At 43.1% G+C, this 27,928-nt stretch overlaps 1 protein-coding gene across 6 annotated transcripts; it reads left to right on the forward strand.

The window, feature by feature from the left end:
• The first annotated feature begins 377 nt into the window (after window positions 1–377).
• pax2a (paired box 2a) lies at window positions 378–26,940 on the forward strand. Of its 6 annotated transcripts, none has more exons than XM_076077244.1 (11): window positions 378–1,068; window positions 1,564–1,566; window positions 2,496–2,661; window positions 3,722–3,919; window positions 7,367–7,452; window positions 7,618–7,737; window positions 15,454–15,629; window positions 17,690–17,810; window positions 24,995–25,096; window positions 26,529–26,615; window positions 26,825–26,940. In XM_076077244.1, the coding sequence occupies exons 1-11, from the start codon at window positions 1,026–1,028 to the stop codon at window positions 26,938–26,940; spliced, it is 1,218 nt and encodes a 405-aa protein (XP_075933359.1). In that variant the 5' UTR covers window positions 378–1,025. The 6 variants fall into 6 exon arrangements, with proteins under 6 accessions (XP_075933359.1, XP_075933362.1, XP_075933358.1 ...); XM_076077247.1 differs by having other exon boundaries at window positions 26,806–26,876; XM_076077243.1 differs by lacking the exon at window positions 1,564–1,566 and adding an exon at window positions 8,588–8,632 and having other exon boundaries at window positions 2,484–2,661; window positions 26,806–26,876.
• Window positions 26,941–27,928: the final 988 nt, after the last annotated feature.

The raw sequence follows: 27,928 nt of genomic DNA on the forward strand, positions 1-27,928 counted from the left end.
GACTAGATTTGTTTAAATATCTTGAATTAGGCTCATCAGTATCACTTTAAAAATAACCACAAAAGCATTCCCATGTGAATCCCAGTCTCATCATGTGTTTCTATTGGGAGTCCTTCACATGCACACATTTGAGAAGCGTCGCTTTTAAACAACATACACATGCCTGACAGTGCTTTGCCTCTCTTCTACCCCCTGCTTTTAATTTCCTTAATTCTTCACCCCAAAGTCTCATCATTTCCCATTTCGTCTACCTCCCCTTCCTGGCTGTCGGATGCAGGGACCTCCTCATTTGAGCTGCAGGTTTTTACGTGGGCGAATCACAAAGTGTTGGAATCTATTGCCTTTGTCTGACAAGTCATCCATCTCTATGCGAGGGGATCTGTGGGATGGAGGTAGAGGAGGAGGGGGTGGGGGTGGGGGGGGGGGTGATCTGTGGGACTGCAGCTTTTAGAAACAGACACACAAGGAGAGGGGTTTCATTCTCAGCCCAAAGCTTCGCTCAGGCACAGCCCATTCCGGAGGAGAGGGGGACACACTGCTCTGTACTTCGCCGTGTCCATGTTGTTGTCATCTCCGCCCCTATCTGATTAAACCCCAGCCCGCCTTGCCTGCGCTCCACTCCGTCAGAGGAGAAGGATTCTTTTCCGGCCACAGATTCCTGAGCCGGACCCGTGGAGACTTCCGCTACTCTTTTTTTGTTTTCCTCATGATGTCCTATAAACGCAAACAGTGACCCGGTTTGAGTCAATGTTGCCGCGACTGGTGCGCTCTGCACACGCCTGGGTCATGCTCTGCACCTGACCGCCCTTCTGCGAGACTTTTGAGTTTAGACTTGAGCAGGAGGAAAAACTTAGCATCGCCACGAGAAGTTGTCCACCGCTGCGGACTCTTCGCACACGGACTGTTGTAAACGCCAAATTATAAATTCTTGCTTCTTTTTTTTTTTTTTTTTTTTACCTTTAAAGCTGCATCACAGAGGCGAAACGGCGACCTCAGTCGATTACCTTTCTTTCCTTTGCTATCCAATGGATATTCACTGCAAAGCGGACCCCTTCTCGGCGATGCACCGTGAGTATAGAATTAGTTTACAGACAGCAGCATTTCTGTGATGAGTTTAATTCCTGCACATATTCGGTCGAAGGTGTTTTCAATGACTGCGGTCTAGTTTACACAGAAAACATGCAGTTAGAAATGTTTTGAGATGCTTTATAACCAATAGGCCTATATATTTGTTTTTTTTTCTTTCCATTTTCAGTCCATTTGGCAACGTTATATTACTATACTGAAGATGAACACAGCTCTCAAATATTGAACATGTTAGTATCATAAGTCATTTTCCAAAACCTTTGAAACATTAGCAACTTTTGCTAGACGAGTTATTTAAAAATAGATGTATTGACGCATACTTGAAGTTTGGTAATACATTATGGAATACGGCGCAGAGAAAAGTGTTTTCAAACATGTCTGGCTTATTTTAAGAGCACGTGGGTCACTGAAGAGTTTTATTTTTGTATTAGTTTTGTAAAGATTTTTTTTTGTTGAATCAAAAGGACGAAATGTGAGCCGGTTTGAGCAACATTCACTTTAAAGGGACATACTAGAAACTCATCAATTTAAATACAAAGCTTTTATTACCTGTGAAATTACAGTTAGGCGTCTTTAAAACAAGAGCACGTTGTGTGTAAATGGATGTAAACGTGTCACTCTATCTCTTACTCTAGATGTAGGTGGTTAAGAATAAAACTAACAGTTGCTCTGTTAATTTTCTTCATGCTTTCTACTCCATACGATAGGGGTAAAGAAGACCCGGGCTGCTATACATTATTTATTACTCCTCATTCGCACCATCCGCGTTTGTAATATGAGTTATCAAAGCTCATTTTAATTATTTACAATAATTGTGCGAGGAAAATTAAACAGGTTGAAACACAATATCTGCGACATGTGTTAGGCTGCAGTGGAGGAGGTGCTCTTGGAATATATTGCCTATTGCCAATGTACAGGGAGAGAGGAGTTTTATTTTTATTTTAGTGGTATCAAAAGAGCCAGTGAGGTATATTTTATGTATTATGTAATTATACATGTTGTTTGTTTCATTTCATATTTTGTGTAATATGTGTAAGTAAATGTAGTTGAATTTGACTTTCTCTCAGTTTCTACCATTATTATTATTATTGTTATTATTATTGTTATTATTACTGTTACTATTTTTCCATTATTATTATAGTTGTTGTTACTATTAGAATTATTTAAAATCCCACAGATTTCATGCACAAACAAAGATTATTGGCCAAAATTAAAATGTGTGTATATGCATGTTCATTATACTGTATGTGTGTATGGTAATATGTTTTATAATTTTAGACTAAAAAAGAGCTAAATGAAACATCCCAGAAAAATAAAAGAAACCAAAATGAATCCACATGAAGAGAGACCGTGTCTTCTGCAGGTATGTAATGTTATGCTCCCCTGTGCTGCTGTTGTGTCCCACGCAGGGCACGGCGGTGTGAACCAGCTCGGCGGGGTGTTTGTGAACGGCAGACCCCTCCCGGACGTGGTGAGGCAGCGGATCGTGGAGCTGGCCCACCAGGGCGTGCGTCCCTGCGACATCTCCAGACAGCTACGGGTCAGTCACGGCTGTGTCAGCAAAATCCTCGGCAGGTAAAAGGGGGGATCCGCGACCAACAGAGCCCTATGTGTGTCAAACATCAATCTTCTATAGCTCGTATATGCGCACCAAGCTCTATTTCAGCCTCAGCCATCGGTTATATAGGCAGGTCATTTTTTATTTTCTTCCTTTATCTTTTTTTTTTTTTGCTTGAACACAGCAGTTCTGCGTCCGAGATTTTCTATCCATCACCTGCAGCCTTGCAAGAGAGAAGCATCATAATCATGAAATACATTTTCGGAGGAAAGTTTACAGCTAAGCATTGGGGATAAAAAATATCTGAGAGGAATGTGAGGCTGTATTAATATTATAGGAGACTGGAGGTGATTTAAGTGTATAAAGTAGCTCGAGGTAACTTAACAAGTCTATACACGAATTAGAATATTAAAAAACACACAATCTATACGGCCATTATAAACTCACATTTGAGTATCAACATCTTTTAGAAAAATACCATAAATACACACTTTACGTTCCTATATTTTCCATCAGTGTAAAAGATATACTTTAAACCTGATCAATTAGATCTACGTCATTTTTTACTTCAGAGCACAAATGCTGTGAGATAATATTTTGAAATATATTTTTTTCAGCTATCAGAAGGCATTTCAGAGGTATTTCATTTCACACACACTGAATGTTTGTCACCAACATTTACCAATAGGTCATGGTGGCATGTCGTGCATGCTATACTGTATAGCTCATGGAGACTGGAAATGAGGTCCAAACTGTGCTTTTACAGCTAAACTGTCCTTTGTTCTGTCCGTCTCACTGCTTATATTGTGTGATTTTAATTACACTGCTTTTCGTTGGAAAAAATCCGCTCTGTTCACCTTCCAGCTGACACTCCATTAGGCCCAGCACCTTTCCACACCAATTATTAGATTAAAGCCGCCATCATATTTGTAGGTATTTATTTGCCCTATGTAACAGAAGGTCGGCGGAGATTTATTTACACACAAACGATATTTAAGCCACCTTTCCCATCAATCAGACTGGATTGTTGAATTAAGGAGGGATCCATTCAGGAACGCTCACTCTGTCCCCATGCAGGTACTATGAAACCGGCAGTATTAAACCCGGAGTCATTGGTGGCTCCAAACCAAAGGTTGCGACTCCGAAAGTGGTGGATAAAATTGCTGACTATAAGCGCCAGAATCCAACCATGTTCGCTTGGGAGATAAGGGACCGACTACTGGCTGAGGGCGTCTGCGACAACGACACCGTCCCCAGCGTTTCATCCATCAACAGGTAGGTGGAAAAAAAACTGATTTCCTTTTTTGTTTAATCATTAAAAGCATGCCGAAACGCATAATTTATCCCCGAAATGCTTTCCAAATGTGTGCATTGAAAAATGTCTGAGTGAGCCAAATACAAAAAATACAATAAAATGAGAAATTGGATAAATAATCTCTGAAATGAGCAGATAGCTATTTCACCGTATAGGAGACTGAACTATAGAGTCAGTCCCAGTCGAGTCTATCCGGGTGGTCTCACTCGTGCAATTCAATCTCCGGTGCGGCCCTACAACACAGCCAGCGCGGGAGCTGAGGCTGGGGCCCACGAAGAATCACATCTGTCTCGATAAAAACCGATCAATACCGCGTAACCAGATCCAGAGGCGGGAGGAAATACCCAACAAAGTCGTTCAATACGCGGACCACACTGCGACAGAGGCGGCAGCAGCCAATTGCTCTGTTTTCCAACACCGAGGTGAATGTGGAGCGACAACACATCACACATTTAGGCTTATAGTGGTTGGACAATTCTAAATGATTCCGATTTTAATTACATTGTACTGTTCTAATGATAATTATAATAACACGTATCATGAGTATTATTAGAGTATAAGAAGAATGCATAGACATATATACATCCTCGTCCTAAAACAGTGTTGATCTGTGGGTAAATGGACTATAAAAGAGTTTCTGTTCCACTGAAGCAGCTAAAGCAGCAGACACCCTACACCTTTGCCTTTCCACATGAAGCGGGACAGCGTGGACAAAGTATCTTCAGACAGAAGACGCTGGTGAAAAGATCCAGTGCATGTGTGCAAAGTGAAAAAAGCCCCATAGAGCCATGCGAGTGATGAACTTTGGTTAGGAGGCACTGTTCCAGAGAGCTGGTCATCGGCATTACATTTTAATGAGCTGAAGAGAGTCTTATAGCACATCCAGCTAAATGCAGGAGATGTATGGATCTTTAAAAAAAAAGAAAAAAAAAAGAAGAGAAAGACATATAAAATCAGGCTGTTATGGAAATTATGGTTTCAACAGGTTTTGGCTTTTGGTGCCTTTCACCTGTTGTTCCTAAAACCAAAAGAAAATGTATTTAAGGGTGCGAGGAGGCAAGGTTTAATGTTTTACAATTAGAAAACATTTCTGACCCGCTGCTGGGTTTGAGCTGTGTGCAACAGCACTATTAGGAGAAATGTTTTCCTTTGAAACGAAGTTAGCCTGCACGTTAATAATTAACATCAGGGCTTGTGGCAATGCACAAAACTGCATTTTAAATTCTTAAAACATTGCCTCACAAATCACAACATAACAAGCAGCAGGTTTCGCTCTTGAATTATTAACCCAACATGTATATTAGCATTGAAAAGAAGGTTAATTGATATTTATTTTACGTCATATACAAAAAATGTATGAGTATTTAAAAATGTTTCTAAAATCTAACCTTCACTCAAGGAATAGTAAACCATAATGTTCAGGCTATTTTTTAATGGCTACGGTTGTTTTGGATTGTCACTGTTGCTGTTGAAGGAGGATTGGTAAAGACAAGGAAGAAAGTGAGAATGAGAAACACAGGAGGAGGCAGGCAGGGGGAGAGAAAGGCACAGTGGACCCCTGGTGGTCTCTGTGGTTAAGGGGCTGACCTCTGCTCTGTTGACTTAAGAGGATGTCCTGGCTTTAAACACATTTTTCCTGCATGAATTATTAAAGATTACACAGAGGCTGGGTTGCACTTTGTTTTGTTGCCGCAGAGAGGCAACATGCCCAGTGGACACAGGCGTACCCATAAGGTCCTAAGCGACTTTCAATCATATTGATCCACATTTTAATCTTTCTTTGGAATTTTCTTTTTCTTTCTTTTTTTCAAACACCAAAGTCGTTAATTCACCCATCCAAATTGCTTATTCAATATCAACAATATAGACTTGAAACAAAGTCCTTGAATTTATGAGGCTCCCTTGAGTCATGAGGTCAGAAAACTGTTGTGGTGAGATGTTAGAAATTCAAATAAAATATTGATGTGTGTTTTCTGAAGGAGGCTGCTAGCCTTTGTTGCCCTGCCTGAAGGAGAGAGTATGGAGGACACATGAGATAGTGAGGGGAATGAAAAGAGTCTGATGTACATTTTTGCCCCCGAGGAAGTTAACCCCATAGCTGCCTGATTCAGAATTGATAGCTCATTGCTGGATGCTGCATGTGAACGTCGCTCGCCTCATCTGCAGTCTGTAAAAGTCTGTTTTTGTCACACCTCTCGAGTGAGCTTCCATGTGGGATTTCTGTCAGTGCACAACGCTGCCTGTTATTCAATGATCTTGCGTTCGTCTGTCAATCAAAAGATTACCATAGTCATGGTTTAATGTAATGCGATCATGTCCCATAACAGCTAAAGCTGAGCTTGTGAATATCCCACTCCACCTTTACAACAATACTCAATTTTACAAATGTAAAAATTGTTTTTAAAAATTTCAGATTATTGTGACAATTCTTTTTTTTACTTATGTATTTCAGAGTGCACCACAGATTAAAATACATCGTCTGTGGCAGTGGTCTCGGGCTGGGCCAATAAGACACTATTGCTTCCCTGTCACATATAATTTATAGATCACCATTTGCATTTGCTGTTCCTCTCCACCATTTGTCGTCAACTTTTCTATCCCGGAGTCCCAATCAATAGGCTCTGATCCTCAGTGAGCCTGGAGGATTCCTGTGTGCTACACTGAGCAACAAAAAGACCAAAAACTAAAACAGACACCGGAGAGGTGACAGAGAATACAGGAGGATGGGATAAAGAAACTAAATGGAGAAGAGTGAAGATAGAAAGAAGGAAAGACAGAGATGAGGGGTTTGAAACACAGACATTGTAAAGTACAGTAAAACGGAGAGCACATTGGACAGCGGAGTAGAAATGAGAAAAGAGGATGAGGTTGGGAGAGAGCGGAGTGAAAGATCAGGTTTGAGCAATGGAGAGAGAAAAGGGAGAGCGAGGAGAGAAGAGAGAGTGGGGAGCAGAAGAGGGAGATTATTAGAGTTGGCCAGGTAGAGCCAGTGAAGCTGATCATTGAGGTGAATTGATGTGATTTCATGCTTTGTTTGCAAGATCATTCAGACCAAAGTGCAATGAAGACTTTCCCGCCACATCACATCTTACGGGTATGGGGACTTTATCATATTTCTAACCTCAGAATCCAGCTAGATTGAATCCACAATCTCAGGGGGCAGCCCCCATTCAGTCTCACACAGGAGAGGAGAGATTGCCCCTAAAGCCCTGAGATTGGCTATTTGTGACAGGGGCCCGAATATGAGGATACAAGCGCCCCCAAACGATGGCGCACTTGTACATTCACGGGCGTAAGTGGACGTGATGTGCCGTGTTCGAGTGTCCCAGGGCATGGCGGGCTGGTGTGAAATCTCCATGCTCTGGAAGCAGTATTGATTGATCCGTGTCTGTTGTTCACTTTACCAGGATTATCCGCACCAAAGTCCAGCAGCAATTCCACCCGTCCCCTGACGGATCTGTTACGCCTCTGTCCACGCCCGGCCACACCATAGGTAAGCGCAATTGAAGCTACGCACAGACATCAGGGCTGCTGGAACAGGAAATAAATACCTAAACCTGAACACATACAAGCCATTTCACATACACATGCACTGGAATAAACACACAAATGAGACACATGCGTACAGTACAAACACTAACTCCGCTTTCTCTGTCAGTGCCCAGCACAGCCTCGCCCCCTGTGACCAGCGCCTCCAACGATCCCGTAGGATCCTACTCCATCAACGGCATTCTGGGTATCCCCCGCTCCAACGGCGAGAAGAGGAAACGAGACGATGGTAAGGGAGACACATAAGATCCCTTTGTTTTCCATCCTTTTAATTCTCTCCATCACTCGTCTCCTACTTTTTTTTCCTCCTGTGTGTGAAGAAGATGGCATTTATGACAGCGCTGCAGCCAAGTGTGTTCCTATGTGCTGTCTCCAGTGACTTGTTATGTTGTATATCAGGCAGGGCGAGTATTGAGAGAGTGTTGCGATTCAATCAGCTTTTTGATGCCCTGCGTCTTACCATACGCCTACAGAGCTGCATCTCAATTTTATACCATGTTTAGACGTACTGTAGATATCCCATATAGCTGTCATACAACTCTAATCCCCCTTGGCCTCGATACTATCAGTTAAATACAAGTCATTTAATATCCTGCACTGTAAAGATACATTCTTTACTAAAATATATTTTATTCTGAATAGCAGTAAAACATTCAATCATAAAGTATTTTTGTAAGACAGTATACTAGTGTATAGGGCAAGAAAATAGCCCTAGATATGCTCCAAGATTAAGTGGAAGCCTATCCCGTCTGAGCCAGAATTTCTCATTCCTAGGCAAGGCAAGAGAGTGGACACACACTGCCTGAGGGCTAATAGATTATCGGTTTTGCAAACAATTGGCTTTTTTAATGCCTATGAATTAACATGTCCCCGGTGGAGGCCTGAACAGGTGTAGGAACAGACCGGTGGAGGCAGGGAGGGGGCTGCGCGTGTGCCTGTGTGTTTGTGTGTGTTTGTGTGTGTGTGTGTGTGTGCACATGTGTGATTCTGCTGTGCTGCTTTGAGGTGGCTGATGGGATGAAATGGTTGAAAATGATCTCAAAGAGCACTCATCAATTTTTATGTTTCTGTCTCTTTAGTTCTCTGGACTGGCAACCACATGGACGGAAGGAAAATAGGACATTGTAAGTTGAAGTTAGACAACCTTTCTCTTTTGCTTTGATCAATCTGATCACAATACTTTCCTCTCAATTACTGTTTCTGCTCTTCCAGGGTTCTGAGTTTGTGGGGACGAGGCGGGGAAGATTTTTCCAATAAATAATCTCCTGAGAAATTAAAATGAATTAAGCTAAAGTGACTGTGGAAAATCATATTTCCCATGTAATTGCATGCAGGTCAATATGCAGAAATGTACAGTGTTGCTGATTTAATACTTTTACCAGGTAAAGATATCTGTGGATTTCAAACAGCAAGATGCAGTTTATTGTAAATTAATTTTTTTCAATAATTCTAAAATTAGCATTTTGCCTTAATTTGGACTGTTAAGTCAGGAGACCCACTTGTGATTAATTATTCATGGTCATTTTCAATTGTCCACATTTTTTAAGATAATTGCAGCATTGCTGTGATTTTACAAAACAAAACTGCAGGCGGACCACCTGCCTGAGCTAGCTAAGACTATACGTCACAGCAGAAAGTTACCTGCTGCAATGTTACCAAGTCAAAGTAATCGAATTAATACATACATATATAGTGCATACATAACTGGGTAAATAGATAAGTAAGTAAATGAATACATTAAAATGTTCTACAAATGACTCACTGGACAGTGTTGCATGTCTGTAAACCAATCAAAGATTTTAAGCGTCACATGTTTGTGCCTACATTGTGATACTCTGACCAAAATCAACATGAAACAAAGCATTGCACAGTGCTTGTACTGCTGGTGTTGTGATGATGGTGGTGGCCTTTAATCCCAGTGTGGCTGAAGTCAGCGGTTGCCCTTTGAGGAAGAAAAGGTCCCCATTACTGGAGGGCTGTTGAGATAATGTAGTGTGACACGCGTTATGTACACCGGGTCCTCGTAAGACGAGCTTCAGGGACATAGGTGCCATAAGAGCCATTAATCTGTCCTCGTCATGTGTTATTGCAAATTAAAAGTAGCATGTAACATTGGACGGCTTCGAGTGAAGATGGGAGGAGGTGAAAGAGAGATAAAGGAGCAGCAGAATGAGCAGCAGAATGAGGGGGGAAAAAAGTGGTTTTATGACGGCAGGAGGGAATAAGGAGGCTGTGGTGGCCTCAATGAGAGTTGAGCAAGAATTTGTTTTAGGATTTGTGCATGCATGCATCTACAGTGTACACACCTGTGCACGGAAATGTGTGTCTGTTAAGTGTGGCTTCAGATGCTCCTCGCACTGTGAACATAGTGACATTTAAAAAGAATTTGCAATTCTGCAGAGAAAAGCTATTAATTCACAAATTAACATCTCCCCTACCCCCCCCCCCCCCTCTATCTTGGATGTGCAAGCTATCGAAAAGACAAAAGAAATAGCCTTAAGGGGGGAAAAGAGAGCGTCTCAACCCTATCTGTGGAGAGATTGGTTTGCATGTCTGCAAGCAGCGATACCAATTATGCCAGTGCTGGGAGAATGCGTCTCAATGTGCCCCCTCCTTTGCCCCCCCCCATCTCCTCCCACCACTACCATCACCACCACCACCAGCCCCCCACCCCCGAATCTATCCATAGCCAGATTTATTTGTGTATCTCATTACAGGAAATGGAATGTTGTTCCTGCCAAATGCATTAATAGTGAAGTGGGGAAATTAGCCTGTTGTACAGCATGCTCTCACTCTGTCACTTAAACCTATGGTGGAAGTGGAAGCCAAGGAAAGACAGAGAGGATTGGGTGACAACTGCGGTGTGCTTGTCAAATGTGTATTAAAGAGCACGGAGTCCATGAACTCATTTATAAGAAGTTTGGGCCTTACAGTTGTTTCTTGAAGATGATTTTGAACTCATTATTATTTGAGACACACCTGCTCTAATTCATTCTCTTTTTAAAGGAAATGCTGTTTTTAATAGCGCTGCAGCTTTATGGAAATTCATTGTTTTCCTCGTCTTAGCACACAATGACAGGTTACTGCTGACCTTGCTGCTGTATGCTGTGCACAGGTTGATGTGACCTAAGTGTATGTTTCTCTGCGTCCTGGATGGAGCCCAGTGGAGCTCTGGGGAGGACAGGCAGGAGGGAGCTACAGTGATAAATTAGATGGAGAAAGCAAAGGTCATAACTTGTGATTGTAGCGTGGGTGTGGGATGAGTGTAGAAGGAGCTGATGAGTGTGTGAGCGGGGAGAAAAAATATGGCATAGCAGGTTGTTCATTCATGACATGAAAGAACGATCGCACGCAGCAGCCAAGAGTCATATCCACCTTGTTCAATAGCTTGAGGAAAAATGAATACAGTTGCTGTTTTGATTTGTTCAAATTTGATATTTGGCCTTTTTGGAGATTGTCCGGTGTGTATCTTTTAACACATATGACCCATTTGTCGAGTTTGAATCAGTTAGTATATGGATTTGAACCCGGGCCTACACTGGTTGGCTAGTCAAGCCATTCCATGACAATGAGTCAATAGAGGATCACTTTAGAAAATAAATGCATCCAGAGCGGAGGCAGAAATAAATGGAATCATGAGCACTATGATGGCCCTGATGGGGTGAGTATGAGAGAGAAAAGCCCAGGTTTGAGAAGGGCCACAGAGCGTAACATAGAGACAAGAAGCTGTTAGGGCCCCGACAGTAGGAGGACACAAAAGGGTCCACACTGCATTTCTCCCCCTCCTCCTTCTCTGCTCTATCTCTGTCGTTCTTTCTCTTCAGCAGTACATTTCTCCTCTTATCGTCCCCCTCTTCTTTCTAAGTCTTGCGAGTTTGTATTCGGCAACATGGCTGCGTGAGACCCCACGTACAGTTGTAAACAATATACAATGAGATCCGTCACAAAAAATATAAGGAGAGTGTATTCACTCAATGGAGAGGAATCATGTCGGAGAAAAGTCAATTACGGGCAGCGATGCCGAGAATTAATGGAGCGGTGCATTACTCAGCTTGAGGAGGGAGAAAAGGCAAGAGAAAAGAGGGGATACGTTAATTGCATTTCCACAAATACTCGCCACACAGGGTGGCAACACTAAACGGCAGAGTGGTCCAGAGGAGGGTAGAGATGTAAGCAGAGGAGGACAAAGAAAAACAAGAGATGAGAATGGAGTCATACTAAAGAGGGAGCCGTCAAAAACATCCTCATATTGTGCCACTTTTGTTCTAAATGACTTGTTTGTTTTTTAAACAAGAGAGGAAATGGTATTTAAACTGATTCAAATGCAAACCAAATAGTTATTTTGTTTTCATGAAATACATATTTATAGTTTCTTGTTTAAAGACTTATTTCAAGAATATATTGCAAAAGTCTCACAGCACTGGCATATTTTGATTTGATAAAATAGCAAGTTTTCACGCAGTGAGCAAATACAACTAAACTTTCATTTGGCAGACAGTTTTGTATTGACTCCGGACAGGTCAATGTCTTGCTCAAGGACACTTTGACATGTGGACAGGAGAATGCAGGATGAAGTCCAACTCTCTCAACCAGATCATCTAGAGCCCCGCCTGTCTTTTCATTATTATAAATTCACAAAAACTGTTTCTAAATAGTCGTATGAGTTTAATTATTTATGATAAACGTATTGCTTTGGCTTGGATCTGAGAATTTAAATGAAAGTAAATAAAATAACTAGACTGCTTCAGAATACTATCGACGCAGACTGAGTGTTGGCAGTGAGTGCAAATATCAAATAAGCATCACTGTGCCTGCTGACAGTCAGTACACTGGTTGGTGGTGCTAAATCGAATTAATAAAGCTCTTAAACACGCCACAACATAACAGGATCTTAACAGCCATGGCAGTGTTGCTGCCTCTCTCCCTCTCGCTCCCCCATCCCACCCACCTCTCTCCTTTCCGCTTCAGAGGTTTCATAAATATAGCTAGCTTACAGGGAAGGAGTGTTCACCCTCTGGGTATACCAGTTTGTTTGCGCTCTCTTCTTCTTTTTTTTTTTTTCAAGCATAACTGCATTTTTTAAAAACATCTCACAATTTGCGAGAGCATCATTTCACCTATCAGCAGAAGACTTGCAGCCTCTGATCTAGGAAACCCAGTGTCATTGATTTCCGGAGAGAGCCGGGCGATGTGTAGGAATTCATTTGCCTTTCAAACAAGCCCCCACCTCTAATCTCTGCTGAGTTATCTTATCAGAGGGACAGGGGAGATGAAAGAAGGACATAAAGTGCCACCGAGCCACCACAGGACGTTAACATCCCCCTTAGAGACAAAGCGAAACAGAACAGCTTTTGATACCATTGTGGTCCGTCTCACAGTCGCTACTGTCACTGCTCTAATGTAAGTGATTGTACAAATGGCTGAAAGAGTACGAATGTGAGTATTAGTTAGAAAAGGATCCGTTTAAATTACAGTATCCTTTAAGAAGAATAGTTGCAGTTTCATGTCCATTGGTTGAGTTTATCTTTGAGTTTTATACAAAGTCCACTTAAAATGTTTGAATTCATCATTATGAAGAATATAACTTGGACACAACGAGGTGCAACAGCATCCGTCTATTTAAGCTGATCAGAGAAAGTATTTCCCAGAAAGGACGTTGCTTTAGGGTTGATGTGTGAATGTCACCGAGTCTTGTTTTTATCTTGGTTTGTCTCCTAACACTTTGGCGTTAAAACGCAGAGAGGCAGTCAACTGGTGCTGTGGGAGTGATAAGAGAATACCTGCTGAGACACCCAGAGGGGTTGAAGAAACACTGAGAAAATGAAGCCAGCCAATGAGACACACACACACACACACACACACACACACACACACACACAATCTGACAGTCGGGCTTCACACTCCACTTGACTTGCTGACTGTCAAAGGATGAATCTGATTTATTGCAGCTATCTTATGATATATGTCAAACATGAACCTCTAATGGCGAATTCTGAAAATAATTGATTTAGCATTATTATTTTCATTTAAAGGCCAAATCAATAATTCTTTGACCACATACATTTGAAATATATTCACATACATAGTGTTAGAAAAGAAAAAAAGTGTGTGTCTTAACTAAACATGACTGAAAATAAGGCCTGTTTCACTCCAATTTCTGAACTCTTTCTGGATGCATGTTCGGCAATTGGGTTTTTAATTTTGCTATTGAGGCTTTTGATGACAGAAAGTGCACCAAAAACTGTCCTATGATGGGAATCTGTCCTTTTGCAGTCAGTTCAGAAGGCTTGATTAAGTGTGTGTGTGAGGGTGCTGAGTAGCATGCTCCTCCATAGTGAATGACAAACACTCTTGCTATTGATCGAGCTTGCCTCTTTTCTCAGACCAGCTGATACGAGGTAATTAATGACTCCATTTTCTTCTGTACCACAGGCAACAATTGAGTTTCATACAGCAACACTAATGATGCAACCTCAACCCTTCACCCAAGGGAGCCTTTTGAAGAAAAAAGGGAAAGCCTGCTAAAATATGTGGTTAACGGATGGTAGGAGAAGCACATGTGGCGGGAGGGGAAAAAAACTGATTCCTTCATAAATGTTACATAAAGCTAAAGTCAATATATTCTAGCAGAGAAACACACATATACACACACCCTCCCATCTACACGTACACACACACACACCTCTATTCCATTCTCTCCATGGATCTATTTCTTGGTGCGAGTCGGGTTCATCCTCTGGCCTCAGCCATTGAAAAAAGGTCAAGCAGCCGAGCAGAATGGCAATAACGCCCCTGAAATGGTACCATCAGTGGAACATGATTGATCAATTGAATTCCATAGCACAGAAAAATGTGGGATTAAGTAGAGTATTATACGCACAATGAGTTGAGGCATGATGTTCATTCCAAGTTCATTTCGCCTCCCTCCTCTGCTGGCGGATCAGGCAATCAATAGCGGCCTTGCATATCATATATCACCGCTGGCTCGCCCAGCAGAGAACATAATCTGCTGCAAATTTAGAATGACAGATTTGTATGGGAGCTAAAGCCCTTATCCGCTGTTGGCGGCGGGGAGTAGGGAGGAAGGGAGGGTGGCGGGAGGCAGGCAGTGGAGTGGAGGTTCCTGGGATGCTGGCTGGAGGTTTTAGGTGCAGATTTCTTTTTTCTTTCAGTGTGCAGGACTTGATGAGTGAGCAGAGGGAGAGCTGCAGCGGCAGCGGCGGGCTCCCCAACCAAGTTGATAGGGTCAGAGATCAGGAGAACGAGGGAAGCATAGGCTCATTTGTTTATATAGAGTGTGACCGAGTGAGGAAATGCATACGCTTGCCCCCGATGCCCCGTCCTCATTCGGCCCTGAGTGCCGTCCCCACTCCATTCTGTTTTCCAGAAGACAGGCAATATGTGGGAGATGGAGGGAGAGAAAGAGAGACAGAGAGAGGAAAGGGTAATGTGTTCAGGAGGAAATAGTACAGTTAAATAACGGCCCTCCATTTCCCGCTGGCAGAATGAGAGGCTCTGTATGTAATCGCCAGCCCTACTTTCTCCTCCTGAAATACACGCTCTCCCTTACAAGTATATATTTGCACTGAAGGTAATCCATCAATTACCATAGACCTATCACATGATGACCGCACTGATGGTGGCCACGAGGACAGGTGGGGGGGTGGGTGGAGGTAGCAGGGAGCTGCCTGAGTGAGTGTATGTGTGTGAGATGAACAGAGGGTGAGGGGGGGGGGGGGGGGGGAGGGAGATAAAAAAGCAGACATGTTGGTGGGTCTCTCTGAATTTACTACCGCTCCTCATGCCATCACTTTTACACCGTTGATCTTCTTATGCTTATCTCACATTGCTAGCCTGCTAGAATAATGTCGGGTAAAAAAGACTGGAGCTACGCCCTGATGCAGAATGTCTTCGCCTTCCCTTCCTCCTGTCCGTCTTTCTCTAGATGGCTCTGATGGCTCAGGTCCGGGCAGCGACTCTCAGGGCAGTGTGGAGAGTTTAAGGAAGCACCTGCGAGCGGACGCCTTCACCCAGCAGCAGCTGGAGGCCCTGGACCGTGTGTTTGAACGTCCCTCTTACCCTGATGTCTTCCCCACTTCAGAACACATCAAACCTGAACAGGTTCGCCACACAGATTTCTATCTACGCATTGAAATGTACAGCCCTGCACTGGCATCCCGGTTTCTTTCTTTCTGTTTGTCTTTAAGTAAAACACTTCACATTGATTTTTAACAATATATAGAGAATAATCTGGTACACATACTGACAAAGGGGACAAAAAGCTCTGTGCAACTTCTTGCTCCAAGGCGCCTACAAGCCTACAGCCTGTTTCAGCGGATAGCCTTTATTTACATGCATTAGACTGTTAAACAACAAGAGACTATTCTTTTTTTGCACTGGAACTCTATGTGGGTGCCCATGCAGCCTTAGCAGTGCCCTAATTGAGTTCATTTTCATCTCTGTGCGATCGCGGGGAATTACAGCGGCGATAAATCAGAGGGACAGCCCCTCAGCCTGCTATACAGCCCCTAATGCAGCTAATTACCAAAGTGATTTCTACGGCAAGATCAATACCAAAACGAATTGGAAATGACTTGCAATCACAAAGAGTGGAGGAGAAGGTATTAAAAAGGCGAGAGGAAAGTGGAGGAGAGGGGGGAGAAAAACGGCATCAGAATGGTCCAGAAAAATCAGTTTTAATTTAATGTAATATTAATCAGACTGCTTTCCACTCTTTCTGTGCACCTCCATTTCTCTCCCTGTTTCCAACACCCCCTCCTTTTCTTAAACTGGTGAAAAGGTGGGATATTAGGCTATTAAGGGCTTGTCTGGTGTCTGCATCAGGGCATTAAAAAGCCATTTTGAAGAGGCCAGGCTGAATAGGCCTCATCCCTCCCACACTTCTGGCAGCCATGTGGTCAGGTCATTCAGGCCTCTCTGTGCTTGCCACTCGCCCTCCGCCCAGCCCTGCCCAGTCCTGCCCACAGCCCATCTGCATGACAAAATGGCTCTTGTGCTGCTGAGGCCCAGCGGAATAGAGAGGAACATCCAGCCTAGTGCCAGGGAACAGTTGTAAGCAGACAATTAGAGTTTATCTGGGATAGAGGCAGACAAGACTGGGGTCACCAGCTCGCCCCTGTGGGACCCCGTCCCATTGAGACAAACAGATGCACACGCACATACACACACACTCGCAGACACAAATGTGTGCACACACACACTTATCCTTTCAAAGAAGAGGAGTCAGGTCAGGAAGTGTCATCTCATTGACAAACGGGATTCATCACAGCTGCTATAGCAGAGTCTTAACCTGTGATAAATACTTGGTGGAGTCTCGTCGGTGGTTGATCTTTACATGAAGTTTTCTGGTGTTGTAAAAATGTTTTGAACAAAAACTTGTAAACCATGAAAGATGGCTGTTTTATCACAGTTGAAGAGATTTGAAATAAAAAAATCTCCAATATAAAGTAAAATATACTAATAAAACTACAAAAGGTGTAAAAAACAATACCCACTATTTTATCATGTTATTAACCCAGTTTTATGTGTTCATCCCAGAGGCAAAGCACAAAGGTTGATTTTTGAGGTTGTACGCCCCTTTAAAAAACCACACCACATGTCTCTCCTGTAACAAAGCCCTGAATGTCTCCTCCCTTGACTGGTCACAGGGATGACTGCAGTGGAGCACAAAGAGCCAGCTGACACCCCGTCCTTTCACTCCTCTCCCAATCCCTCTCTCATCCCTCTCTCCCTTCCTGCCTTCTTCTCAGACAAGCCCTAATGCATGCATACATCATAGGTCTTGGTAAAGCACGGGGAGCGGGGTCGGGACGGGTTGGGGAAGGGGGGGGGGGGGGCAGGGGGGGTGATGCTCACAGAATTCACAGGAAGTATTCAGAAGGAAATACAGTGAAAGGATCACAGGCAGCTTCCTCCGATACACAAGGGGTTTCCTTCAGAGAGATTTCATATATAACTGGGGAAAGCTGCTCTAAATCTCACACCCAAAGTGGGCTTGCATGCAGTGCATGAGCGATATTAACCAGATCATAACGCAATCTGGTGGAATGTGAAATTATTTGATATAAAAAGTCTGAATTGCTCTTTTTGTTTGCCATCTATGCTCACATGTGCATTCCTCCGCTGACATATATTTGCATGTGCTGTGTGTTTGTCTACAGGCGAATGAGTACTCACACCCATCCCTGAACGCTGGAATAGATGACGTGAAGCCGAGCCTTTCCAGCAGCGACCGCTCCGACCTCGCCTCCAGTGTCTCCCAGAGCTACTCTGTTGTGACAGGTACAATCTGACTCACGCTAGATTGATCCCTAAAAGAGTACACACAGCTGCAGCAGGTCGAAAACATCTGCAACAAGGTGGCTGAACTATGTAGCGAGAACACAAACATAGTGTCTTTACAGTACCTCAGCTACTGCTGCGATGTCTTTATATATTGTTTCGTGACATTTAGTTAAAGTATATAACCAAGCATATCATACTCGTGATTTTAGTCAATTGTAACATTCTGCATCCTATTTTTACAAATTCCTCGCTGCCCCCCTCTCACCAGCCAAGTGAACATGATGAACTGTATTCCAAATATTCTCATTCCTCATCCTCCTGATATAAAACAAATCAGTCCAATTAAATCCCATAATCACCATGTGCACACTATTGCAGCTGTAAAAGATGGGAGCAGCTGACAAACGAGACTATACTGCACCTGAACTTACTGAAAATGCCATAGACTGTCATTTTAGACCAGATTACACTTTATGTCACTTTATCATACTAAAGGATAATAATGATCAGTTGATGGTCAGTTGTTTGTGCCTTCTCTTCTGAGCTGTTTTCCGCATAAATTGAAGTACTATAAATGTAATTAAGTACTGAAATTAGCTTATTTTTAATATGTTTTTCTCAAATTTGGTCAACTCTGACTGAGCATTGTAAAAAAATCGTCTCGATATTACATCATCATCGAGCAATCAAGATTTTAACTGCCGCTCCCTTATGGCGCTCACACTCTCCAGCGATATTAAATCCTTATCACCAAATGAAACCCCTCTTTCGAGACACTTTTTGAGGCACTCTGTGTATTTATTTCTGAGGGACAGAGCGAGGCGATATATCATCTGAGCCCATTAAATCCTACAGGCCTTTCACTCGCTGCTCCTAACTGGCTATTGTGTTAGCCCCGATTGGCCCGCTAACAGATTGACTGGGAGCACTTCTCATAAGAGACAGCTGCTGTTCTCGCCGCGACACGACGTTGTCATCAAAGGCTATGATAGCCTGTTGATTGACAGCGGCTGGAATTGCGCCGTGGCTGGCTGGCTGCCTCACGCTGTGGTGAGAGAGAGAGACCCAGATACAGATGAGACAGTGAAAGACACACTGAAATTACAGGGGGCTTTTTAACAACTCATGAACTGACTGCTGCTTTCAAGAGTAACTTCCACTGAGAGCCAACAGGTAATGGCAGGTGCAGTGTATTGAATATCTTGTAGTATTAACTATCTGTATCATATAACCCACACTGACCCACCCTCTATTGCACTATGGCTTCTTTTGCTCTGCTGTCGAGGTTGATGGCCGCCTGGTTAATTGAAATTTTGCTTCAATGTGGCTGCTGAGCCTCTTTCCCTGGAGAGGTTCGGTTTACTTATGGCCACACTGACTGGAGAGTAATATGCCGGTCTTTTAATAAAACACCCATAATTATGCATCGAGCATCAAAGTCAATGAGTCCACTGTGTGTGTGTGTGTGTGTGTGTGTGTGTGTGTGTGTGTGTGTGTGTGAGAGAGAGAGAAAGAGAGCGACTAAGTAAAGAGGAGGACAGCATGATTGAAAACTGCAGTGACCCTTCTCAAATGATCCCTACAGTCCAGCCCCGGACCCAGACACAGAGCTATGGGAAAAGAAAGACCCCTTTTTTTATTCCTGAATATGTGGGAGGTAGATTTGCCCCAGAAAGTTGGGCCTCAGGAGAAGAAAGGTGTGTTTTTGTCTTTTATGCCGGGCTCCTCCTATGGAAGCGGTCTCGCTCTGGGGAGCGCACTCATAGCAGGTGGCCTTCAAGCCACACCTGGGGGCCGGGGGCCTCCTAATGCGATACATGTGAGGGCCACAAATTGCATAATGAGGAGTCAAACTAAGAAAACTTTTCTCAGAGTGGAATATGACAACAAACTTTAGCACAAGCATTAGAAAATGATTATTTTGAGCACCAAATTAAGTCAGAAGTAATATCCAGTAAGCTTGTATTACTTAATTTTAACGACTTTGCAAAGCAATGCATGAAGCATTTGATTGGGTGTAGGTTGTTACTGCATAATATTATTTTTTTTCTGCCATTAGCAAACCCTGTAAATAGGAATGTATGCCAAGGCTGAAAAATGCTAAATTACCTTCCACACTTAGGCTTGGATCCAATTATCAATAAATTATGCTCTCATACTGGATGGAGCCACGAGATTATATTCATTCTTTAAATGTTTTCTGCTCCCAATTAAAATTCATACAGTTATTGATCTTGTTGATTTTTATGTCATGAAATTTGCATAATCTATTAAAGATGAATGATTAATTAAGTGCTCAGCTTTCCGTTCCAAGGGCGCTAGCGAAGGCAATGTCGGCCATCTTTTGTGTCCTCTGTTTATCCTGATGTGTGAAAAACACGGTTACCAAGGAAGGAAGGCGACATCCAAATCAGAGAGATTAAGAGGATTTAGTAAGAAACAGCAGTCATTTACAAATGATTTCCCCTCCTGCAGAATGAGGACTTTCAGATTTTCCACACGTAAATGAAAATTGTAATGTTAATATTTTGTGAAAGAAGACATAAGCTGTCAATAATTCTTTGAAAGGAAATTATTCTCTTATCATAAAAAAAAATTACAAATGGCAAGTAGATGTTAATTGGCACCTATTTGCGTAACCGACTGGATAAAAAGTAAACACGAACTTTGTTTCTGGTGTTTACACGCTGTAGTGAAACTGTTGTACTCGTGTCCAGTGCAGGAACACTGTGAACTGTTCAGTGCATCCATGGGTAGAACATGATTAACTCCTAGTCTCTGGCTCTTGTCCAGCATTTATACTGTATGTCTGCACTTTTTTCTATTGATACGGGAACAGACTCAGCAACATAAAGTATCCTGCAGATCCGCTGCATCTTGACTGTAATGATCTTAATCCCGAGACTTAGTACGTGGAACAAAAGATAGTACAATACAATATATCTTCGTATCAGTAGTTAAACAGGGCTTTGCCCAATGAGAGTACAGTAGTCTCTGTAAAGGCTTGGCTCCATAATCACTCTCACCAGAGCCTGTGGGGACGCTGGGTGTAAATGGGCACCCCTCTGACCTACTTAGACTCTAGCAGATGCAAAGATCCAGCGCTTTTCAGTCACTCTTTATATCTACCTATCTATCTATTTCTCTCTCTCCCTCATCTCAACTGTACTAATGAGGTGGGGGGAAAAACACACTTTATCTATGATTAATTTTAGCTGAAATGTACACCTCACTATGAGCCTCTTTTATGACTTGGCAGTGCCAGCCATTCTCTGCTGGGTGGCAAACAACAAGCAGCCACCTAACCTGTGGTGCCTGGTGTGTGGCCTGGTGACAAACGCCGTGTCTCAGCTCAGTTAACGTCTGCAGCCCCGAGCTCGGAAATTAATGTTTATATCACCCAGCACACTAACCTTTGAGCACACATTTGGTAATGAATTACTTTAAACCCGTGGATGGGGAATTCAAGCTATTTGGCCCTGCGACTATTCTTTACTGACAACTGGATGCAGCCTTTTAGAATAGTTATTTTGTTCCTTTCCTGGGGTAAGGGGCTATAAAGGACCACCTCTACAATGCAGGAGAGTGAAGTCCAGATGACTTTGCCCTGCCTACACGAGACAGAAGGTTTGCTGTGATCTTGAACATACTGTAGGAATAGAAAAGTTCTCCGTAGATTGAGTATCAGCCTTTGAAAACAAGAGTTCTGCCAGTAAATGTTTTGTGCACCACAGTTCCTCTGTGTATGTTTAAAAATGAAATGCTCACTTGAGAGAAGGCTGTTGTAGCTATATCTGGACGCATCACGCCGAGGGCCGTTGTAGGTCTTAACAGTCCATTTCTATGGTTGATGGGGTCTGTAGACGTGGTATCAGGGGTGGAGCAGAGACAGATGTTGGAGAACTCTATAGCGTCTCCACTCTCTCAGAGATGTGTTTGCTGGGGAGAAGAGTCCCCAAGGACCCAGAGTTTATCTTCCACCTCCATCATCAGGGCCTGTGATTTGACAGGCTCCCTTTACCCGGGCTCTGCCTCGTCTACCAGGACAATAAGCAACACCATGTCTGATTAGTTTCAGAGTTCAGTGGTCTTGAACGCAGCGTTTGTATCGGTTGTTGTTGCGTCGTAACCACTGTCTGTTTGACAACGGTTGCTCAGGCGCTGAGAAAACAGAAGCCTGCAGTAGTGTGCAGGAAGTCTCGGTGTAAACAGACCTGGGCTTCGTGTTTGGCACATTTAACTGAAGTTCAAATTAATGTCCCAAAGGTTCACCCTGATAACATAGTAAGTGTTCCTCAGAACAATGCGACGAACGTGCGTGAGCAAGGTTTACAAACACCCAATCCACTTTTCTAAACTGTGAGACAACATGATTGGATTATGTTTTATTATAGCCAGCACTTGTTGAGTGTGTCTTGTGACATTTGTTTTTGTTATGGGTTAGGCTTGCTGTGTTCGCGGGTAAAAAACGTAATGGCACTGATCAAGCCGTTTGTTGAATACATAGTGATTTAAGGCTAACCCCTAACATTATCTGCTGTGTTGTCTATAGTAACAAATTCTGGTGGTGGATGGAGATTGTTATGCACCCAAATCAGTCGCAGGGTAACTGGACTTTTGAAAGCTGTTTCAACTTTAAAGACTTTAACAAAGTACATGTTAGATATAATTAACTGAAGAACGGAACTGTGCGACAGCCATTTGCAATCATTCCTATATGCGGACATTGTTTCCAATAAATTCATGACATACTTGTACAGCGCATGTGACAAACGTTAGACCTATCCAATTAATGCAAAGGCCGCTCATTAGAATATTTCTGTTCATGCCAGAGATTCGTGGCAACCAGCTTTTTAATGATTTGATCAAAAACTTACATAGTGAACATTGTGCTGTTCCCTCCATAACAATGCTATTTGTCTCAATAAGATGAAGGCATTGTGTGTAATTGCTCTAGCTCTGTCTAAATCCCCATTTACAGCTGTCACAAAGACAAAGAGATTTGGAAAACCTGCAATAGATTTCTATGGGAAAGCAGTCACGTTCCCTGGCATTAGGTTCATAGGGCTGACAGGGTTGCATCCCCCTTCCATAGAACAGCCCTTATCTTAATGAGGAATCGCAACACACAGTCCTGTTGTAAAATAACAATGATGGGGGAAGCAGCTAATGAGGCTATCATGGTGTCGGGAAAGAGCCATCTCTCCCTACAGGCCCCAGCGAACACAACAGGCTCTGCGGCAGACGTGGAGAGGCCGGAGACAGAGCTTACATTGATTGCATAGGTTCAAGTGGCAGAGCCGGTGAAATGAAAGATGCCAAGACTCATCAGCCAAATTAGATCAAAGTGTAGAGTTTTGAACTGTCTGCGAGCCGATTGTTTGGTTATTTGGGGGAGTGATTTTGTTGTGAGAAAGCAGCCGTGAGATTATGTTGTTTGTTTTCCCCAAAACCTTGGGGAAATTTTTTACACATTTGAGCTTGATTGATCAGGCGCGATGTGTTGTTGCAACATTTCACTGGTGTATGTTTCCACTTAGTCGAATGAATTACTGCTGGGTGCATATGAGATTATTATTATATGCTATGTAAATGAACAAATCAACTGCTAAATACTGCTCATCTATTCAGGATTCATATGAAATGTCTGGTTATGAGTTGGTGAAAGATAGGAAGTTAATGCGTAGGAGCAACTGCACTTCTTGTAATGATCCTTATCCTTTATGCTCCCTTTAAATTATGGCAAAAATCTGCTAAGGATTATGAGTCTGTTGGATTTATTGTTCTGTTGTAGTGTTCGGCTAAATGCATGACAAGTCTAAAAACATCTGCTGTGACACATTTGGTTTGTTTTTGCCTCTGCACAGAAGTTTTCCATTTGGTTATTTGGACATTTAGAAAGCTTTACATCCATCCCTCCATACATCCGAGTGACTGAAGTGAATGTATGTGCAGTATGTGTGGAGTTGCATGTCTACATTATATCTAGTTTTTTTTCTTTCTTTTTCTTTCCACCTGGCAGACTCTCACCCATCATATCCACCTTCCATGTGTGTAAAGCGAGAGCCCCATGAGGCATCCTTTGCCCCCTTCACCCCCTCCTCTGTTGGGGATTCTGCTCTAGCCGACATCTTGCCCCACCAGTCCAGCCTCTCTGTAGATGCCTCTACTCCCAGCTACCCTGCCCATGCCCACGGCCCCCGCTACAGCCAGTATGCCAGCCAGTCCTATATAGCAGGTACAACTTTACCCATAAGGCCCTGTAACCAAATCAAAACCCAATCAAGCTCACTCTTTTTAGCTGATTTGCCTGTGTTTATCTTTAATAATGTAGTAATTATCAAATAGACGCAAATTAAAGTGTCCGCCTCTCACGTTGCAAAGCCATCAATCCCATCATGCATTGTGGCCCGACTGTTTTGTATACACAAGCAAAACTGACTGCTTGCCCCTCATTAACAGCGACTGCTCTCTCCCCCTCTCGGGTTAACAATAGGCCTCCAGGTCCCTCCAGCCTCGTGACAGGCCCAAGGTCTGAAGGGCAAGAGGAGGCCAAAGGGGGGTGCAGAGGGGGGGGGGGGGGTTGAAGTGGGGGGGTGCAGAGGCAGAGACGTAGGGCTGATGCTGTTTTGGACCTGTATGTCCCTGTCCTGTGTGCCCCTTCATCCAGCCATGCCCGATGCTGTCACTGTTAATTAAAGGACTGAATGTGGAGCAGAGGGAGCCCTCATTGGCCTGATGCTCCTGTCAGTTTCAAAAGCTGCTTAGGACGTTGGTATATTCATGTTACAGCAGTTGTAGTCACTGATAAGATCGTTTCATCACCTGTCATCCAATGCAACTCCAGACTGGATAAGAAGTTCCGCCAAATGGATGAAAAACATGCAACTTCATGACACATGCAGCAACATGTTACATATTTGTGGTTCATTTTAGCATGTTTGCAACTATTCTTTCTTTAGAATATTGCAGAAAGATCTTTAACTTATTCTCAGTGACTATATGAATCGCTCCACTTTGGTGTTTCTTGTTTATGAAATATTATAATTGGAGCACTTAGAGTGAAACAATGTTTCCAGATGAAAAAAAGGAGTGGAAAATATTGTATGTTTAAGCTTTAACGTCAAGTAAACACAGAAAATATACATTCATGTTGAACTATCCCTCCTGTGTGCCTGCAGGTCGAGACATGGCCAGTACCACCTTACCTGGCTACCCGCCTCATGTCCCGCCCACAGGACAAGGCAGCTACCCCACCTCCACACTCGCTGGAATGGTCCCTGGTATGTTTCACTACACCCTTTTTATGATGCCATTAATTCTACTTTTACAGGTTTCATTTCCAGTAGGTACTACCCTTCAGTTGATCTCGTTGAGGTCACTTAAACATGTAACACATACAAAAACACATTCACTATTTGAGATACTGAAGAGACCTTAAAGCGTTGCTCTCGACCCAAAGGATTGAAGCAAGCTTGTTATAGCTGTGTTAGACTGCGGTTAGCGTGCGGTTAGCGTCTGCGGCCGAGGACATTAGATGAACTCGATAGGCGATCACCACAATCAGTGGCCGTGTGATAGGACAGTTCCTCTCAGTTACACTCCAGCTCCCAGCGCTCATTACCCTCACCGTGTCCACACAGCGCACTCTCACCAGCCCCGTCGATAAACACTGCTTTTGCTCCGCTCCTCGCCTCCTCGCCTCCCCGGACACCCAGGGCTGCAGAGCGTATCTCTTTCCCCTCTACTTAACCTGCAGTTCAGGTTCACAGCAAACAGTTAAGGGTCAAAACACAGAGGCGTGGAGGGCCTGTAAATATTTAAATCACTATCTCTCTCAGGGATGAGCTCGAGTTACACGACCAGCAGTGGGGATGCTGTAGCTTCCAGCGTGTGTAGATCTCTCCTCCAAACAACTGAAAACACAATTCCCTTTATTGCTCGGAGACATGTACCTTTCACACTGACCAATAATCAAAGCAGGCGTGCAGTATTTATGAGTGAGCTCAGTGTGCATGAAGGTAACATTTTCAGATAAACAAGGAGGTGAAAGCTGATATCTGATACAAAGAAAATGACTTATGCTTTATTGGATTACATGCCACGAGAGAGTGTTTATGATATACTCATACCAGCTCAGCTACCTTCTTAATCCAGAGGTTGTAATTTTTCTTTCATCTGGTGGTGAATGACTAAGATTTAGTGACTGGCCCCAAACACTGTTAAAGCAAAGGCCATTCTTCAGCGGCTTCATATAAAACCCAGCCTTTATAGTCTCGTAAAAGAAGGAAACCTGTGGACCCACAGCATCGCTCTCTGACATCCCCTCAGCCTCCCGTCCTTCCCACCACGACCTGCACACGGGCACAGAGAACCTATTAGGGAGTTCTAGAGCGCAGCATCATCACTTAAAAGCAGGGGGGAAAAAAGGCACCGACGTCCTCACTTAAGGGAAAGATTGAGCAAATCCAAAAGACTAACAGAGGATTAATAAGACAATCAATTCAACTGAAGGGACTGCATGGAGACAAGCTATACAAGCAGCCGGGATAAAAATGCAGCAGAAACATTGTATTGTGACAAGATTGCAATCATACTGCAAAGTAACTTGATAGGTACTTTTTTTTTTTACAGCTTAATGTTTTATGAAAGCTGACAGTCATTTCAGGTTGTTAGCTCTTTGCTAATGTTTGTTTTTATCGATTTGTTCTCCAGGAGGGGACTTTTCTGGAAACCCTTACTCTCATCCACAATACACCACTTACAACGAAGCGTGGCGGTTCAGCAATCCAGCATTACTAAGTAAGTGACTCTCTCTGGTATGAGAAAAACTGTCAAACATAACCATAACATTAATACACTTTAAAATGAATGTATTAATAAAGCACAGTAATACAAATGTATTCTCTGTCCTTGGACTTTCACACAAACGTGTCTTGCACGATGTTCGACCTCACGGTTTCCAACGGCTCGTTCTTCTGTTAACTTTCAGGTTCCCCTTATTATTATAGTGCCGCGTCCCGTGGCTCCGCACCTCCCACTGCTGCCTACGACCGCCACTAGTTACCATGGAAACCAGTTCAAACTGCAGGCCCTGGGCTTCGGCCTCCATATTGTCCCCGTCTGAGAAACACTGAGGTCAAAGGGAAGCGAGGTGGAATCGTAAAGGAAACCCTGTTATGTTACGCGATGTGGAGGAGGGATCGGCGAGGTCGACGCCGGTGCATCCAGCCCAGCTTTCAGCGTCACACACACTTTGGGTCAAAAGGGCCCGCGGGCGTTCAGAACTCACCCATCATGCCCTCACTCTCTCAAAGGCCGGAACATTTCCAAAATGACTTTAAGAGATTATATAAATATATATATTATAAAATATAAATTGAAGAAAAACAGTGTGAAGAATACCATGTGGAAAAAAAATGTTGTGGGTTTTTATTTTTGTTTCTTTGTTGCTGTTGTTGTTGTTATTTTATTCATGGATCCTCACATTCCTTTTATGTGATGAACTGCAGTATTTTTCTGCTCTAAAGAGAGAAGTCCAGGGGAGACGACAACGGTCCCATAGCTTGACGATGCAGCGACTTGAATCAGTGTTGCGAGGCCCCTTTGACACCTAATGAGATCCTGGCTCCACACTGTGGGGGGGCTTTACTCTGGTGCTTTGACTACGTCTTCTGCTCCAGTTTCTCCTGTCCCACCTACATTATCAGATAAACACGGCATGTCCTACAACGTTTACCGACCCTATATAGACCAATGGCAACATCACACTCCCTGTGGCAAACAATCAGATGTAAAAATGTAAATCATTTTGCAAAGTATTAAAAACATGGTGACCACGTAATGGCCTCGCCAGAATTTTAAATACTTTAAATTATTTTTTTCCTGTCACTGTTGTTTTATGTAAAAAAGGCTATCAAAGATTCCTTCAGAGTAGTTGTCACGTTTCCCTCCTTTTCCAGTCATGTCCATGTCCATGCATGATCGTCCTTTGCTCTTTTTTTGCACTAAAACCTCAGCTTATTTAATTTATTTGGTACATTCACTTAAAATTAAGTTTAATAACCTACCAATTTTAAAGACAAGTTGATACTGTTTATGTTGGATAGTGTAAG

This window comes from Anarhichas minor, unplaced genomic scaffold, assembly GCF_050575085.1.
Source record: "Anarhichas minor isolate MPS153535 unplaced genomic scaffold, ASM5057508v1 ptg000058l, whole genome shotgun sequence".
NCBI lineage: Eukaryota > Metazoa > Chordata > Actinopteri > Perciformes > Anarhichadidae > Anarhichas > Anarhichas minor.